Source organism: Psammomys obesus, unplaced genomic scaffold (assembly GCF_907164565.1).
Source record: "Psammomys obesus unplaced genomic scaffold, mPsaObe1.curated_primary_1811, whole genome shotgun sequence".
Lineage (NCBI taxonomy): Eukaryota > Metazoa > Chordata > Mammalia > Rodentia > Muridae > Psammomys > Psammomys obesus.
Window position 1 is genome coordinate 39,949,872 of NW_026585504.1, and position 15,591 is coordinate 39,965,462.

General features: G+C 47.3%; 1 protein-coding gene across 1 annotated transcript in view; it reads left to right on the forward strand.

Moving 5' to 3' along the window:
- Positions 1-14,208, forward strand: part of Ext2 (exostosin glycosyltransferase 2) — a 139,729-nt gene extending 125,521 nt beyond the window's left edge. The window contains exons 11-14 of the mRNA XM_055600055.1: positions 3,341-3,484; positions 5,690-5,818; positions 7,081-7,163; positions 13,558-14,208. Coding sequence (XP_055456030.1) covers positions 3,341-3,484; positions 5,690-5,818; positions 7,081-7,163; positions 13,558-13,696 — 495 coding nt within the window. The 3' untranslated portion in view covers positions 13,697-14,208. The remainder of the gene's footprint in view (positions 1-3,340; positions 3,485-5,689; positions 5,819-7,080; positions 7,164-13,557) is intronic.
- Positions 14,209-15,591: the final 1,383 nt, after the last annotated feature.

Here is a 15,591-nt window from a genome sequence, read left to right on the forward strand (position 1 = left end):
GTTTGAACATGTGACTTGGTGTGGGAGACTGCTCCTGTGCCTATCACACTTGGGACCCTCATGTTTGTCGCTGACACCAGCCACTGCTGGTGTGGGATGTCGTCCTCCTTCCACGGTTGTATGCACTCCTCTGGCTGTGATGAAAATGAAGGATTCTCTCTCCCTTCCCTTTCCAGCCCCGTTGTGCCCTTAGCAGCAAGTGTGGAGTGTTGTGGTGTGCTTGCTGCTGTTCTTCATGTTTTGATACCACAGTGAGTAAGAGTCTCTGCCTTAATCCAGTGGGAACTCTCCTAGAGAGAATTAAATAATTGCTAACTAAAGTGATAGCACAAGTGAACATTTGATAAAGAAAAGCAGGGAGTTGCAAGTATGTGACAGGGGGGCTGGGTGTGGGTGACATTTGTCTGATATGGGAAGCTAAGAGTCCTATTGAGGATGTTGATGCTTAATGAGAGGCACAATTGATGATAAGGAGCCAGCCTTTTGAAGGTGGGAAAATGTTCCAGAAGACACAGCAGATGCAAAGGGCTTGGGGTCCAGTCATGATCACAGAGCACAAAGGAGAGCATGTTAAAGATGGTGTGGAGGTGGGTCCTTAGCAGGCAGATACTCTGGTATTTTCTTGGTGAAATAGGAAGACATTTCTGTTCGTTTTAGAGGTGGCATCTCAAAGGTTTCCAGGAGATAATAGGGGTTGAAATGTGTCCCCCCATAAAGGATGTTTGAGTTGTGACCCTCAGTACCTCAGAGTGTGACTTTATTTGGTAATGGGCCTTTCAGAGGTGCCCACGTTAAAATGAAGCTACCAGGGCAGGCCCTGGACTGTCAAGATTGGAGTCAGTGTATAACAAGAACTAGATAGACATACTTGAGTGAGGGACTTGGTCCCATGGGAATGGAGGTCTAAATTGATGCATATATTGGCCAGGAAAAGACAAAACAACTGGTAACCAAGCACCAAAAGCCAGGGACAGTCAGGGAAGGATCTTTGGCAACAGGTGGCAGTGGGACATGGCCCTGACAAAACTTGACTCAGGCTTCTCCTCTCCTGAACTTGATGTGGTTCTCTTAGGAGAGCTGCAGGAGCTCAGAGGAGGGAAGTAGCTGCCAACACCCTGGCTGTGCCCTGGAGAATGGCATCCACATGCCCTCCTTAGGCTCAGTGTCGTTGCATTGTGGGAAACCTGCTTATCACTCTGGAACAGGACTGCATTGCTTCTCTAGAGAAACGTGTAATAAAGATATTCATGAAACAATAGAACAAAGCCTAGTGGCTGAATGGTGCAGAATACTTGTCCTTCTAGACTGATTCTGTTAGAAATGCTGGGCAAGTTACTGTGTGGAAGGACAGGAGGTGCAGCATGGAGATGAAGAAGTGGCTGTCACGGGCTCTGATTGGAGCTCCAGGGAGTGGCAGGGGTGGTAGCTAGAGGTAGCCAGCAGGACTTTGTAATTGATCCAGAAAGGGGGATGAAGGCTGCATGCTTGAGGAGCTGGAGGGCGAGTGACTGAGGTAGAGAAGCTTGAGGGATCTTCCTGGGCTATGGGATTGAGTTTTGTTTGGGCCACTGTTAATGTTGTTAGCTTTTCCTGTAAACATCATCCTAGACAGGGGACCAGTGACAAACTGAAGGAACACTTCTACACAAGTCCAGCTGGCTGAACTGACAGTTTTATTGGAATTACTTACAGGCACATGAGTGACCCCCAAAAGCTGCATTGCAGAAAAGTCCCACCCCAACATGGATGCCCACTTCCCCAAAACAGTATTAAGGTGAAGTCCCCTTCAGTGACTTTCCACCTCCTATATACAGAAGCACCTCCTGAGACCACATGCAGCCTGGGAAGGATTGCAGGCAGCTGGGGGAGGGCCTTATAGGAGATAGGAGGTGGCTGGAATCTCAGGGGAAAGTATGCCGACCTTCCCCGTCCCTGATTCTCTTCAACAGGCTGGTCTGGTGAGGGACTGGTCAGGTAATCACAGCTGTTCAGCTCACAGGGTAGTGGCCGTGTCTCACTCAGAGTATCACACTGCACAGCTTAGTGAGACCCTCTAATTACCCAGGTGGAGATAACCTAAACAATGTTTGGCATCTTAGTGGTTTGCAAGGCTGAACAGACATGAGGTCATGAAACTAGAGCTAGGATTTAAAGTGATGGCACAAGATGAGAAAGTAAGAGGGTACCATCCTTTAGACCTCTACTACAGGCTGAGCCAGCCTAGGAGACAGAGAAGCGTGACAAGCAGGGCAGCAAAATCGGGCCTGCTTAAATGAGCTCTTTATGTGTGGGGGGTGGGAACTGGGGGAGTAGTGCAGACTTTCACTCCATTATGCATTTATTGTGGCTGTGCCACGGTGAGCATGGGGAGGTCAGAGGACAGCTTACGGGAGTCGCTTGTCTCCTGGTGTCATGTGAGTCCTAGGGTCATCAGGCTTGGCAGGAGGTGATTTCCCAGCAGGCCATCTCACTTGGTCCCATGTGTACTGGTTAGTGTGCTTGTGTGCACGTGTATGCGCAGGTGTAAGTGTCCGAAGTCAAATTGCTGTCTTCCCTTGATCAGTTTCACCTAGTTCTTTGAGATAAGTTTTGACCTTGAGCCTGAAACCCATCGATTTAGGTAGGCCAGCTGGCCAAAGAAATTTAGGGGTCTGCCTGTCACCGCCCTCTCTGCTGTGGCTCAAAGGGGACACTGTGTACCTGCTTTTTCCCTACATAGGTTTTAGGGATCTCAAGATCCTGAGGTGTGCAAGGCAGGCACTTGAGCATCCCCTCAGCCCCCTCCTTGGATCTAAAGGTCAAACCAAATCACATGGGAGAAAGTGCCAGAAGTGTCTCATGGGTGTCTAGGATACCGTGTTCTGTTCACCCAGAGCATCATCACCGAGGACCTTCCCAAAGAGAGAAATCAGCTGTCATTACCAGGACGCTCCAGGGCATCAGGTCATCAAGTGCTGATTCTCAGGCCGCACAGGGAAGTGCCACCCTACCAGACCCCGCCCAGAGTTCACACAGTGAGATTCATTTTATTCATCAAACAGCTGAGTTCAATTCTCTAAATGTATGTTGTGCAAAGGAGGGCAAGGCATCCAGTTTCATGTCTGGCTGGCATAGGCAATACTCAGCAAGCCCTTCTTCCACAGGACTTAAAAGGGCCAAGTACGCACATGACATTCTAGAAGAAATCAAAACCCTTGTGTCTCTGAACTCTGGTAGAACACTGGCACCTGCTCAGTGGAGTCCTCAGAGGCCCATGTGGTCTACTGAGGCCAGTCTGGGAAGCTCAGTACCAGAGGTCATCTGAGCCAGGGATGGCTTATTGGTGTGTTTCTGTCCCTAGGTCTGGCGGGAATTTCCTGACCGGCTGGTGGGCTACCCAGGCCGCCTGCATCTCTGGGACCATGAGATGAACAAGTGGAAGTATGAGTCTGAATGGACCAATGAGGTGTCCATGGTGCTCACGGGTGCAGCTTTCTATCACAAGGTAAGGGGTGTGGGCACATGTGCTTGCGGAGCCTGTTTGATTCGCTTGTTTAATTTTCTGGAGGCGGAGCTTTGTTTAGGAAAAAGGGTTTACCTAGAAAGCCTAGAAAAGCTGTGTTGTATGGTACCCCTCCTAAATATAGAAGCGCCAAAAATTCCGATCACCAAGGTGAGGGAAAGTCGCTGTCCTTGTGTCACTTAGAGGCAGTGTGGTTGTGAGATGCTTCCCTCCGCACACACACACCTAGACGGTTGTACACATTCTCATCTGCCTACCGTCTCGCTGTTAATGGTGTTTCCTCATGTCATTAATCTTTCTTCGAAAACAGTTATTTTGTGATAAGCCACTGTGTTACTGTTCCTTCAATTACATGTATTTCTCTACCATTGGGTATTTAACTTTTCTCATTTTAGAAGATGCTAATATCTAATGCTTAAGTAGCGGTTTATATTGTCTTTATAGCTTTGTGGTTATAGGCATTATGGTAGGTTCCTAAAGGCAAAATTACATCAGAGGGAGTGATTCCATGGGTGGTTTTTGTTTGTTTGTTTGTTTGTTTGTTTGTTTTTGTTTTTAGATTCCTATATTGTCAGTGCCAACAAAGACATCAAACTGGCCATCTTGGCCTCCTTTGCATAACAGTACATTTAGAAAATTAGCTGTTTTGTTGAATAAAATCAATCTTGCTATGTAAGCTGGCAGTTCCTTACGTGTGCTCTGACAATCAGCACCTCATGGGTTTGACCTCTTTTTAAGATTTTCCTTTCCGAGGTTGAGGTCTACAGATCTAGTACCAGGACAGCCAGGGCTACAAATAAAAACCCTGTCTTGAAAAGCAAAGAACAAACAAACAAAAATACTTACTTTTATTATTTCTAATTATGTAGATGTGAGGGGACAGGGTTATATGTGTATGAGCACAGGTCCCTGCAGAGCCAGGGGTGTTGGGTCCCTTGGAGCTGTAGCTACAGGCAGTTGTGAGCCACATGCTGAGGGTGCTGAGAAGCGAACCCAGGTCCTCTGCGAGAGCAATAGCTTCTCTTGACCCCAGCCCCTTGACGTGTGTGTATGTGTGTGTGTGTGTGTGTGTGTGTGTGTGTGTATACACACTTAGGACAATGTGGTGGACTATGCTTTTAGTTTTCGAGTATTTAGCCCAGCTCTGGCATTCTCTCTGGAAGCAGAGGTTTGAGCTAAAAAGAATAACTCATCTATTGTCAGCAGGAAGAGCTGATGCATAGAGCACTGTAGAACACGGTGCAGCTCCTTGGCTGCTCTGCTGGTGTCAGCTCATCACTGCTATTCCCACTTTTTTGTTCCCATTCTCCTGAGATGATAGGTCAAGACGTAAGTTTCAGTCTTAGTAAAACAAAGTGGCCTACCGTTTATAACTTCGGGAGTTTATCATAATGGTGTACATTCTTGTCTGTTTATGAATTTGTTTTTGCAGGCAGGATCTTGCTAGGTCTCCAGGCTGGCTTTGAACTCACAATCTTCCTGCCTCAGACTCACAAGTACTGGGACTGGTGGAACACACCTCCACACCTGGCTAATTATTTTTGACCCATTAATTTCTAGTTCACTCATGGAGCGTATGGAACTTTCAGGTTTGCCGTGCTCTTGTTCTGCTGCTAAAAGCACATGCCTTCCCTCTTAGCTCATTGCGTGGCCCACAGAAAGACCTGCTGGGGTGTTCTCATACCACTTACATGTTTGGCTCACACTCTGTATTAATAGGAAGACAATGGAAATATTTGTTTTATGACACACCTCTGATCTGTTTCATGTAATATTCATAACTAAAGCTTTCTACCTTGTATTTATTTGAATGTTTTCACTTAATAGGGGACTCCTAGGAAAATGAGCTCACTACATTTGGTACAGTCCATCTGCTCTTGTCGTTTACCCAAGAGTCTCCATTAAAGCAAATCTTAATTTAAAAAAAGGCACATACCTACCATTTATTTTTTTCACTCTCTGTATGTATGTTTGTGTGTGAGTATGTGTGTGTGCTTAGTGCACAGCAGCCTTGGCAGTAAGTGCTCTTACTGTGAGCCATCTTACCAGCCCATTTTAAAAGAACTGGCCACTTTCTTTTCTTTTGTCCTTCCCACCAGTAAAGTCTTATGATTAATCTTGTCCCTATAAATGCCAGCCAAAAAAATTCCTACGTGTATATGTCTTCATTTTTGTCTCACGTGACAGTATTTTAATTACCTGTATACCTACAAAATGCCTGGGGACATCAAGAACTGGGTAGACGCTCACATGAACTGTGAAGATATTGCCATGAATTTCCTGGTGGCCAATGTCACAGGAAAAGCTGTCATCAAGGTAAGAGTCTGTGCCATCCCCTTCCTTGGCTCTCTGGGACTCAAGAGAGTTGTTCCCTGGCTCTGAGAAGCTCGAGGAATTAGAAGTAGCTGCTGATGTCTCTGAAGAGAGTAATGATTGTGCAGTTGTCCCGATCCTTGGTTTGAAAGATCCAACTACCAGTGTTTTGAAGCACCTTTGCCTTAACATACTAAGAGCCAACCCACATACTATTTGGGTCTAAAAAGGTTTATTTTTGAAACTCTATTTGTTCAAATCAGAGCCCAAGTTCCAGCTCAGTAATGGAAGCCCATTTATATAGTCAGAACCATCCTTACCTCCTGGATTAGAACTCCATGTGAAATCAGGCAGTCCTAGGGGTTTCTGGACTGCTGGTGTCAGTCACCATCCTTGGAGTGTGAACATGAACATCCTTGGCTGTGAACATGAACAACATCTCACCGAGTCCCCCATCATGTCCCACAGTGACTCAGAGGGCAACAGAGTCCAAGAAAAATGGAGGAGTATAAATTGTGAGGGCTGCTGTTCAGGGACCCCAGACCTTGAACTTCTTTTTTTAACACGTGTTTAGCCTTCGCCACTTACTGTGGGTGGAGTCTGTGAGTCTTGACTTTGCCCTGGTTCCTGTTTTCATCCTCCTATCCTTTGGTATCCATCTCCACAGCAGCTTCCCCTGGCTTTGTTTGCTGGAATGAGCACCAAGACTCTCCATTTGGGGATGGGGTTAAGAGGAGTCAAGGAAATGGAGCCTCGGGGTGAGGGCTGGTTAGTTTCTTCCTGACCAAGGGAATTGAGAGTGAGCTGGCATCTCCAGGAGAAGTGCTGCCCCAGCCCTGGGCCTTCACAGGGGAAGGCAAAAGACTGCCTGTTGGAACTAAGGTTAGGCTGCAAGTTGTGGGAGGCTGTATTTCATCGCCCTCATGACTGCAAGAACAAATGGTGTTTATACAAGGACCTTGGCAGTGAGAAAACAGTCATTAAACAGGAATTAAGGAGCTTGTCATCACGACTTCTTTCCAGTTACAGAAGGCGTAAGCCCTCCAAGCCGCTTTTATTGGGCCTTTGGGAGTTCTGTCGTTGGCCGAGGCAGCCCAGATTGAATGGAGGAATGCTGAGGTGTGTGTGCGCATGTACATGTGCGCATACATGCACGGGTGCACAAGGCGCCCTGCTCGCCGCACAGAGGCCTGCACGGTGGCATCATGCCATGGCTTTCTAGTCCTGGCCATTGACAGCGAGGTGTGTTCTGCTTTCCTCGGCAGGTAACCCCCAGAAAGAAGTTCAAGTGTCCTGAGTGCACAGCCATCGATGGGCTCTCACTAGACCAGACTCACATGGTGGAGAGGTGAGTGTGCCTCTGAGCAGAAGGCCACCCCAGCCTCCATCCCCACTTCCTGCCTGGGCCTATTTAGGGGACTTTGTTGGAGATACAAGGACAGCAGCTGGAAGCCAGTCACCTCCTTTTGCACTGTGGGAATTGAATTAGTTCAAACTCAGGTCACCCAGTGAATTAATTCGGGATGCTACTCACTCAATTTGTAATGGCTGGAAGGGCCTGAAAAATATGGCTGGCCTTAAGCTCTGGAAGCCAGGTCCCTATGTGGACTAAATGGTTAACTGTCTGCAGTCACATGAATGCAAACAAGCTCCAAGGAAACACCACTGTGTTTCTCTAGGTAATAACTTTGTGCTGCCATAATACTTGATTAGAAAGAATTAAACCCAACCCAGCAGAGACCAAATGCTTCCACTGGCCCCACTATGTCACCTGCCAAGGGCAGGATTGAAAGCCAAGCTCTGACGGTTGGGACAGCAGGACCACTCTAAACCATTCTGTCAGTTGCCAGCAATCACACTTGAGTGTGTCATGCGTGTCTTTCTTCAAGACCGTTAGAATCCTCACAGTCTCCAGCCTTCGCAGCTCCTGAATCAGACTCATTCTTCTAGAAGCCCCTCCATACTTAGGACCTCAAGCTCTAGCATCTATCAGCACAGTTGTCAAGGGACCCAAGTTACTCCAAGAATGCTGCATTAGCCCTTCAGAGGAGCCTCCAGCTCAGGTTCCCACCGATTGGCATGTGCATCTGCTGACAGAGTTCACTTCTGAAGTCCATAGCCACAAGAAAATCCCCGCCCCTCCCCCACCCTTTCTGCTTGTTCTTTGCTTCTGTTATATTTCATTTCTTCCAACTCTAAGTAACCTTGTTAGCTCCCTCATAGAGATATCTTATTCAAAAGCCACAGTTTCTACCAACAGTTGATATGAAATCATATATGAGTGTCCCCTGTAACACTGCAAATGCTGTAAGAATGGCCGAGGTAATTATCTACCATAGCTCATTGGGAAGAGGCCCCAGTTGTAATTCTACCAGAGTACGTGAAATGGTTATTAAAACCTACCTTACTCCCTGTGTTGGGGAGAATTCATAGCATTAAGGCAAGTGGTTGTCAGTGGAGTTAAATGGGTTACAGGACAGGGAATTGAGAAAAGCTGGCCTGAGGGCGACCCCGAAGTTCATGCTGGGGTTGCACATCTCATCTCTAGCATGAGAGCATAGCAGTTTGAAAGTTGTGCTAAAGGCCGGGGCAGAGCACTGGGGAAGATGCTTCGATGCCCGGAGCAGGGGGAGCAGGGAGCTGTGGAGGCTGCTGCAGAGGTGACCTGTGACAACACGGGCCTGGGTGCTGACCCAGTGCACTCTGAGAGTGCTCAGGAGACTGTTAGAGCTTAGTATTTCCTATTTACCAACAGGGGCTTACATACCACAGGCACATATGTGCTTATACGTATATAAAACCTAACCCGAGTTTGTGTGCATCCCCAGAGGAAAGTGCAGTTTATGAGACTTAGAGGCAAGACGGGAACGTTCTTATCAGGTGGGTCACTCAGGATGATTTTGTCAGAAGTGGCAACATGTGAAGGGAGGCTTCGGAAGTCACCAGGAGGCTGGCGAGATGCTCAGCAGTTAGGAGCACTTGCTGCTCTTCCTGAGGACCTGAGTTCAGTCCCCCACACCCAACTCCAGCTTCAGGAAATCCAGTACCCTCTCTGGCCTCAACAGGCATCTACACTCATACTCAGATGGCAAGTGCATGTGCGCGCACACACAAATACACACACACACCTTTAAAAAAATCTCACCAGGACCTCGATCCTCTGAGTTGGACAAGGAGGTGAGAGGGAGGGGAGCTGTGAAGCCAGGTCATCAGGCTCAGGCTTTGGCAGGCATGAAGAGAGTTCACTTTGAACCAGTCTGCAAGGACTCTGAGCTCCTAATTAAAGGGCTTGAGTTTTTCCTTCAGGATCTGAAAGGCCATCAAGGATTTGAATAGGGGACTACCTTATTCAGGGGATTTGCTCTTCAATTAATTTAAAGCATTAAATTTCAAAATGCACTGGCAACTTGAGCAAAGGTCCATGGAGCACTGACTTAAGAAATCATGCACTTAGGCTGAATGAGGGAAGATGGTTCGAGGTGTCTAGAGAGCTGAGGAGCTGGTTCATTGTACAGCCCTGCACTTGTTCTGTTTATCAATGGTTCCCTTTATACAACACATTTTTCACAACCTCATGGCAGTAGAGACTGCTTCAACCATCCTTTGACCTTGTGTTGAGGCCTGGGGTTCAGTCTGCTTCTTTAACCGTAGACTTGGAGTCTGCAGTCAGAACTGCCAAGTAGGAAAGTAGCTTTTACCCATTTGAGTCTGCTTCCAGGAGCTGCTAGATCATGAAGAACCAGACGTTTTAGCTATTTTCTTTGACCAGTATCATTGCCAAGGGTACCATGACAGATGATGTTGTTTTAAAGCAGTGTTTTATGCCCTGTCTTTTCCAGTCTGGCCTAAGGAAGCTGGTTTATCTTGCCTGAACTTCAGTTTTCCATTATATATCAAATTGTAGTGCCTGTTCATAAGCTTATAAACAGATATGGCCATCTTTGTACCAAGCACTATGTGACATTCTGGGAACAAAAATAAATATACAGGCTTGAAAACCTGTGACCCAGGTTGGGCCCAGCCATGTTCATTATACCCAATTTCCCTGACACTATCCAAAAGGCTCTATATGTATGACAGAAAAACAAGCTCCATAGTCCTTTCTTCCCCAGATACTTCCAGCAGGCAGACACAGACCCTGGCAGTTTGGTGTGCAGCCCTTGATTAGAAAAGCAGAGTGGGAAAAGAAAGGAGCCCTGATGGGGTGGCTGGACAAGGACAGTGTGACTCAGGTGAGCCCTCCCAGCCAGTCACGCTCTCTCAGCCTGCTTATTCCCTAGCCAGATCGCCTGTGGGAGGAGAGCGAAGGCAGCCGAGGGAAGGACCTTTACTGTCAAGAATGACCTAGTATCACTTTCCCAGCACAGACTATGTGGAGGAAAGAGACACCTACCAGTGCAGGACCAGCCTGGGCAGCTGCTGCAAGCCAGGCCGTCCTGAATCTCTGTGGCAGCTCTCCAGTGACCCAAATGGCAGATCTGGTTACAGAGGAGATGTCATCAGTACTCCCCACAGGCCTATGAGCCACTCTACCCGGCAAGAGCTGTGGTCCTTTTATGCAGGCACCAAGACCCTACACTGGGCCTGGCAGGGAGCTAGAGGTGAGGAGTTGCCGCTGTGTGCATATAGCCAAGAAGAGATTCAGGCTTGCCCGTGCTGCTTTGGCCTTGTGATTAAAGAGCAGGACGCTGTTGTGACTGGTCCCGTCAACTTATCCCTCTTGTCTCTCTCTCATTCTTTTTAAATTCTTTTTATTCTTGAGGCTTTCGTGCTGCACACAATGAAATGTATCTATCACCTATCTCCCTCCAAATCCCTGCCCCTTTCCTTTCAATATATTTCTCTCCCAAGTATATGTGTTTTTTTTTTTTTTTAATAACCCCCTAAGTTCAGTTAGTATATGCATGGATATGAGGACATTCCCTGGACATCCACCTACCAGTGTTCACATCCTCAGTAAAGAATGGTTCTCCCTCTCCCAGCAACTGTCCACTGCCAGTACCTCCCGGCAAGGGGTGGGGCCTGGAGTTCATACACCCCATCAATGCTGGGATTTTGGCTGGCTTCCTCTTGATCAGGTCCTGTGTAAGGAACAGTAGCTGCTATGAGTTCATATTTGCAATAACTGCACCATGTCTAGAAGACATGCACCCACTGCACTTCTGCCCATCCCCTAGTTCTCTCATTCTGAGCACTCAGCACTTACGAATCTCTCTGTTGACTTCTGCCCACTACATAAAGAAACTTCTCTGACCAACATTGAGAGCAAGCCAGGACTGTTAAGTATAAATGTATGTATTCAGAAAGTAGCTTGGCAGCTTCTACCATTTATCAAAGTAATAGCAATACATTCTACCCTGGACCCATGACCGTGGGCTTTGACTGTATAAAGTTATGAAATTCCCTCCTGTGAAGTAGGCCTTAAATCCAGTCAGAAAGCAACTGTCATGGCTTACCCCGTGACAGTCATGCTACTGTTGTGAGTGGCATGAGTGGACATAACTTGTGTTGAAGCCTGCATAGCACTTCCAACACTGTGAAAGCTAATGAACAGGGAGACAGTTTCTCAATCAGTTTGAGACTAATTTCTGTGTCCTTCTTCCAAAGTGAAATAATGTCTTCAGCAATAAGGTCTTACCATATGGTTTCATGGTGTGTGGTCAAGGGCAGTAGCAATAGACTGTGCTGTCTTGGAGACTTACCATTAACTTATAGGGAGTCATCCCATGTCTTGCATGGTAACTTCATTAAACGACCCATATCTTCTGGGAATAGTATTGTCCACCCATGCATAGTAATTCCATAGAATACATAGGAAATAAAAGAAGTGGGGGAATATTAGGGGTTAAAGGGTTAAACAGGGATGGGAGGGGAGAGAAGTAGGTAGTGGGAGCCAAAACTAAGGATGTATGAAAAAGCATATAGAAGCCCACTAGTTAGTAAAATGGTCTCAAAATACCGCTGAGAGAGAGAGAGAAGAAGAGGAGGAGGAGAAGAAGATATCTCCCCATCTTTCATGGGTCTTCCCATGCTGAGTCTCAGAGATGGCAGAAATTCAGCTTCCATGGGTGGTGGAGTGCAAGTTTGAATCCCAGTTCTTCCGCTTGCTATCCCATTATTCTCAGGCTACCTAACCTCTCCAAACCTTTATTTCCCTCACCTATAACATGAGGTTAATATAAACTCGGGCCTTGGGCAAGAGAGTTGAGGATGGGAGAGCAGTACTTTAACAAATCAGTAAGATGTGAAGGTAAATTATCTGGCACAGAACAGAGGTTCTGGAGTTGTGCCCCCACCCCCAGCTGGACCACACAGTTAGGTTAATAAGTAAATTTGTCTCATCACTCAGTCTTTAGTCTCCAGAGCTGGAACCCCTGGGTTTGGCTCTGGCTTTGGCACATTGTGTTTTATTATATTTTTAACTTCTGCAAATCAGCCTCTTAGTGCCTCAGCCTTCCCACTAAAGACTAGGATGCAGGAAGCATGTGAGCCCCAAGGCTGTCATGAGCCCTCTGTCCCGAATCGGTTCCAAGTGGAACATCTAATGAACATTACCTCTCTGTGATGTTGGTGATCTGTTGACACTAGTCCAAAAGTCCATGTTTCAGAGGTGCAGCCTTTTTAGCAATGGAAGAAGGAAGTGAAGGGGTGATGGTGGCCCTAACTGAAGGACTCCTTCAGGAGCCCAAAGCTCTCTCTGTTTACATATATTGGAAGCAGCTTATGGTGCCTCTGGAGAGGTGGCCGGAGAGCATCTTGAAGCTGGCTCCTGCCTGTGACCATTCTCTCATCAACCTTCCTTGCTATAGCTCCCAGGGCCAGCTGCCTGAGCAGGCACTGACCCTCTGAAATCCATCCTTCTGGGTTCCAACTTCAAACGAGCTTTTTCCCAGGCTGCTTTTTCACTCTGGCCTGGTGCTGACGTCCTCATTACCCAGCTGTCACACTCAGTTGGCCTGACTGACCTGAGCCATTGCCATAAAGGGAGGCTGACCCGCTCCTCTGAGTGGGGGTGGGGAGGTCCAGCTTTGAGGGGCTAGGGGAATAGAGGAAACCCTGGCTCTGCAGTGTTCAACTCTTGTCACCAAGTTCTTGTCACTTTTGCTCGTGGTTCTAGTCTAGGAGTGACAAAAGTCACATCAATTATGCAGAAAGCCCTCTGTGAGCTCTGGCTGGGTTAGAAAAGCAATGCTCATGGCTGAGTATTTACAGGCCTTCTGTGAGTACTGGGAAGCTAAGTGCTTATTGCTTGAACTCCATCCATGAGTGATGGGGAGCTAAGTACTCATTGCTTCAAATTCAGTCACCAATCCCCCATCCCTCTGCCTGGCATGGATAGAACCCTTTCTCCCACATCCTCATCTTTAGCAGTCAGATCTGTTTTCCTTTCCATCTTCCTCCTTCCCTATAGCTGGCAGAGATGGGGTTAAGGATTGCTGAAGCTAATCCACCTGGGTTTGAGGCCTGCTAATACTGGAAAAATGACTGGAATTTGAGGGGGATGGGCAGATGTCCTGACCTGCAAGCCTGCAGACAGCATCCCCTGTTCACTTTCTCCCTCTGAACTGAGCCAGGGACCTCAGGTCGCCTTGCTTTCCATCAGGGCCTTTTGCAGAGCCCTGCAATGGGCTAGGTGCCCTTTCATCACCTTTCAGTTCTCTTGTGGCTATGCTGGGCTTTGCTGCCTCTCAGTAGCTAACCACTTCCATTCTTCTTGTCCCACCCGCTCATCCACCCCACAGGTCTGAATGCATCAATAAGTTTGCTTCCGTCTTCGGGACGATGCCCCTCAAGGTGGTGGAGCACCGAGCTGACCCCGTGCTCTACAAAGATGACTTCCCTGAGAAACTGAAGAGCTTCCCCAACATCGGCAGCTTGTGAAGCGTGCCATGTCCCAGGGCTGTGGAGGAGCCCAGCTAGGCCCTGCAGCATTCACGGGAGGCCAGCCTGGCTCAAACCTCCCCCAAACACACTGGACCCTCTTGAGCTGTACAGCCTGCTTTGTCCTCCCATCTCCAATGGACTCTGAAAATGCCAAAGAAAGGAAGCCTCAGGGACAAGCTGCAGTTCTGAGCCCAACATACCGCTGTTGGCTTGCAGACCCAGTTTACCATCTCACTGGCCCTACAACTGCCTATAGCTGGTCAGCCGTCCAGTTTTAGGTCCTGGAGTCACAGTAAAGGCATGCATATCAGCAGACTCTGGATGAGCAGCTGAGCCTAGAGTGTGCTGCAGATCTCTGAGAGTTGGAACTGTGCTTGGGACCTGAATCACAGGCCCAGCCGGGCACACAGCAGAAGAGCATGGGCTGCCAACACATGTCCTGACATTCCCTGGACAACTCTTTGTTTTGGCCTTTTTGATATGATTAAAATTATTTTTTATTCCTTTTCCTTCTGTCTAGGATGCTGGTTCTTGGTTATGCAAGGACCCCTCCTTGTTTTGTGTAAATAACCCTGTCTTCTGCTCTGACAACCATCTGGGAAGCTGTAGCTAGGAGAGACACAGCTCCATTTGCATCAAGTAAGAAGGAACCGTGAACATCCTCAGAGCAGATGAATCTAACGGTCCTTCACCCTCAGCCTGGATATTTCACAGGTGTGCTTGGGGAAATGGGAGGTCACCCCAACTCCTACTGTGTTGTAAGAGATGGGGGCATTGTGACACCCTCCCCCCACCTCCCTAAATGGATGCCCAGGATCCCTCATCCTTTTACTGTAGCTGTAACATTGGCCAGGGGGTCTGGCTAACGTTAAATACTGCCGTAGTAACCATGTCGCAGCAGTTGCCGGTATATTTAAATCATTACATTTCAGCATTTCCTAATACTGCACATGTGTGAATTATACCTCTTTAAGCCCAGTTGATGAACAAATCTACTCTGGCAAATGTTAAATGTTATAGATTTGAAACAGATTTATCTGGGTCTAATATTAAGATTAGCCACAGTTTGGGCTTTAGCCATAACATATGTCCACAGAATACAAAATACATAACAATTTGCTTAGAATATGGATATAATTACGGAAACCTCGTTGTATGCCAGTCATCCTTGCTCGCACACCACCCATTGTTCTGTCAAGCAGCCTGGTGAACACTGACTTACCCAGCAGTAACATGAGAGCTAGCAGGATGGCTCAGCAGGTAAAAGCATTTGCTACATAAACCCAAGGACCTGAGTTCAAGCCCCGGAACGCACAGTGGAAGGAGGGAGCCCACTCCCACCGATGGAGAGACCAGAGGAAAGTTTCTGAAGCAGCACAATTGGAGGTAGAAATCTAGAGGGTCTTATGTTAGCAGAGGGTGGAAACTGGGGTGCTGCTGGAAGGGTCGAGGGCACATGTTGCAGATGCAAACAATGCCAGCCGCGCCTTGTTCTACGAACTGAAGGTACTTAAAGTGGTCACCAGAGGACATGGGAAGCTTCGTAGTATCACATGCACAACACTGGAGGCAGCAGGGTTGAAGCCCAAAGGAGGAGTTTCTGTTGTCACCCAGATCCTTGACGCTGACAACACTAAGGTCACCAACCTGTTCCCAAGATCAGGAATATGGGGTGGCTAGAACAGGAGAGACACTGAAACTCCAGCAGAGAGCTGGGACTGTGCTTATGGTGGGCTGTGCAACATCACCCTCAGCATGGCTGTTTCATATATATATATATATATATATATATATATATATATATATATATATATATACATATGTATATATATACATATGTATACATGTAAATATATATATATATATATATTTTTTTTTTTTTTAATTGAGGG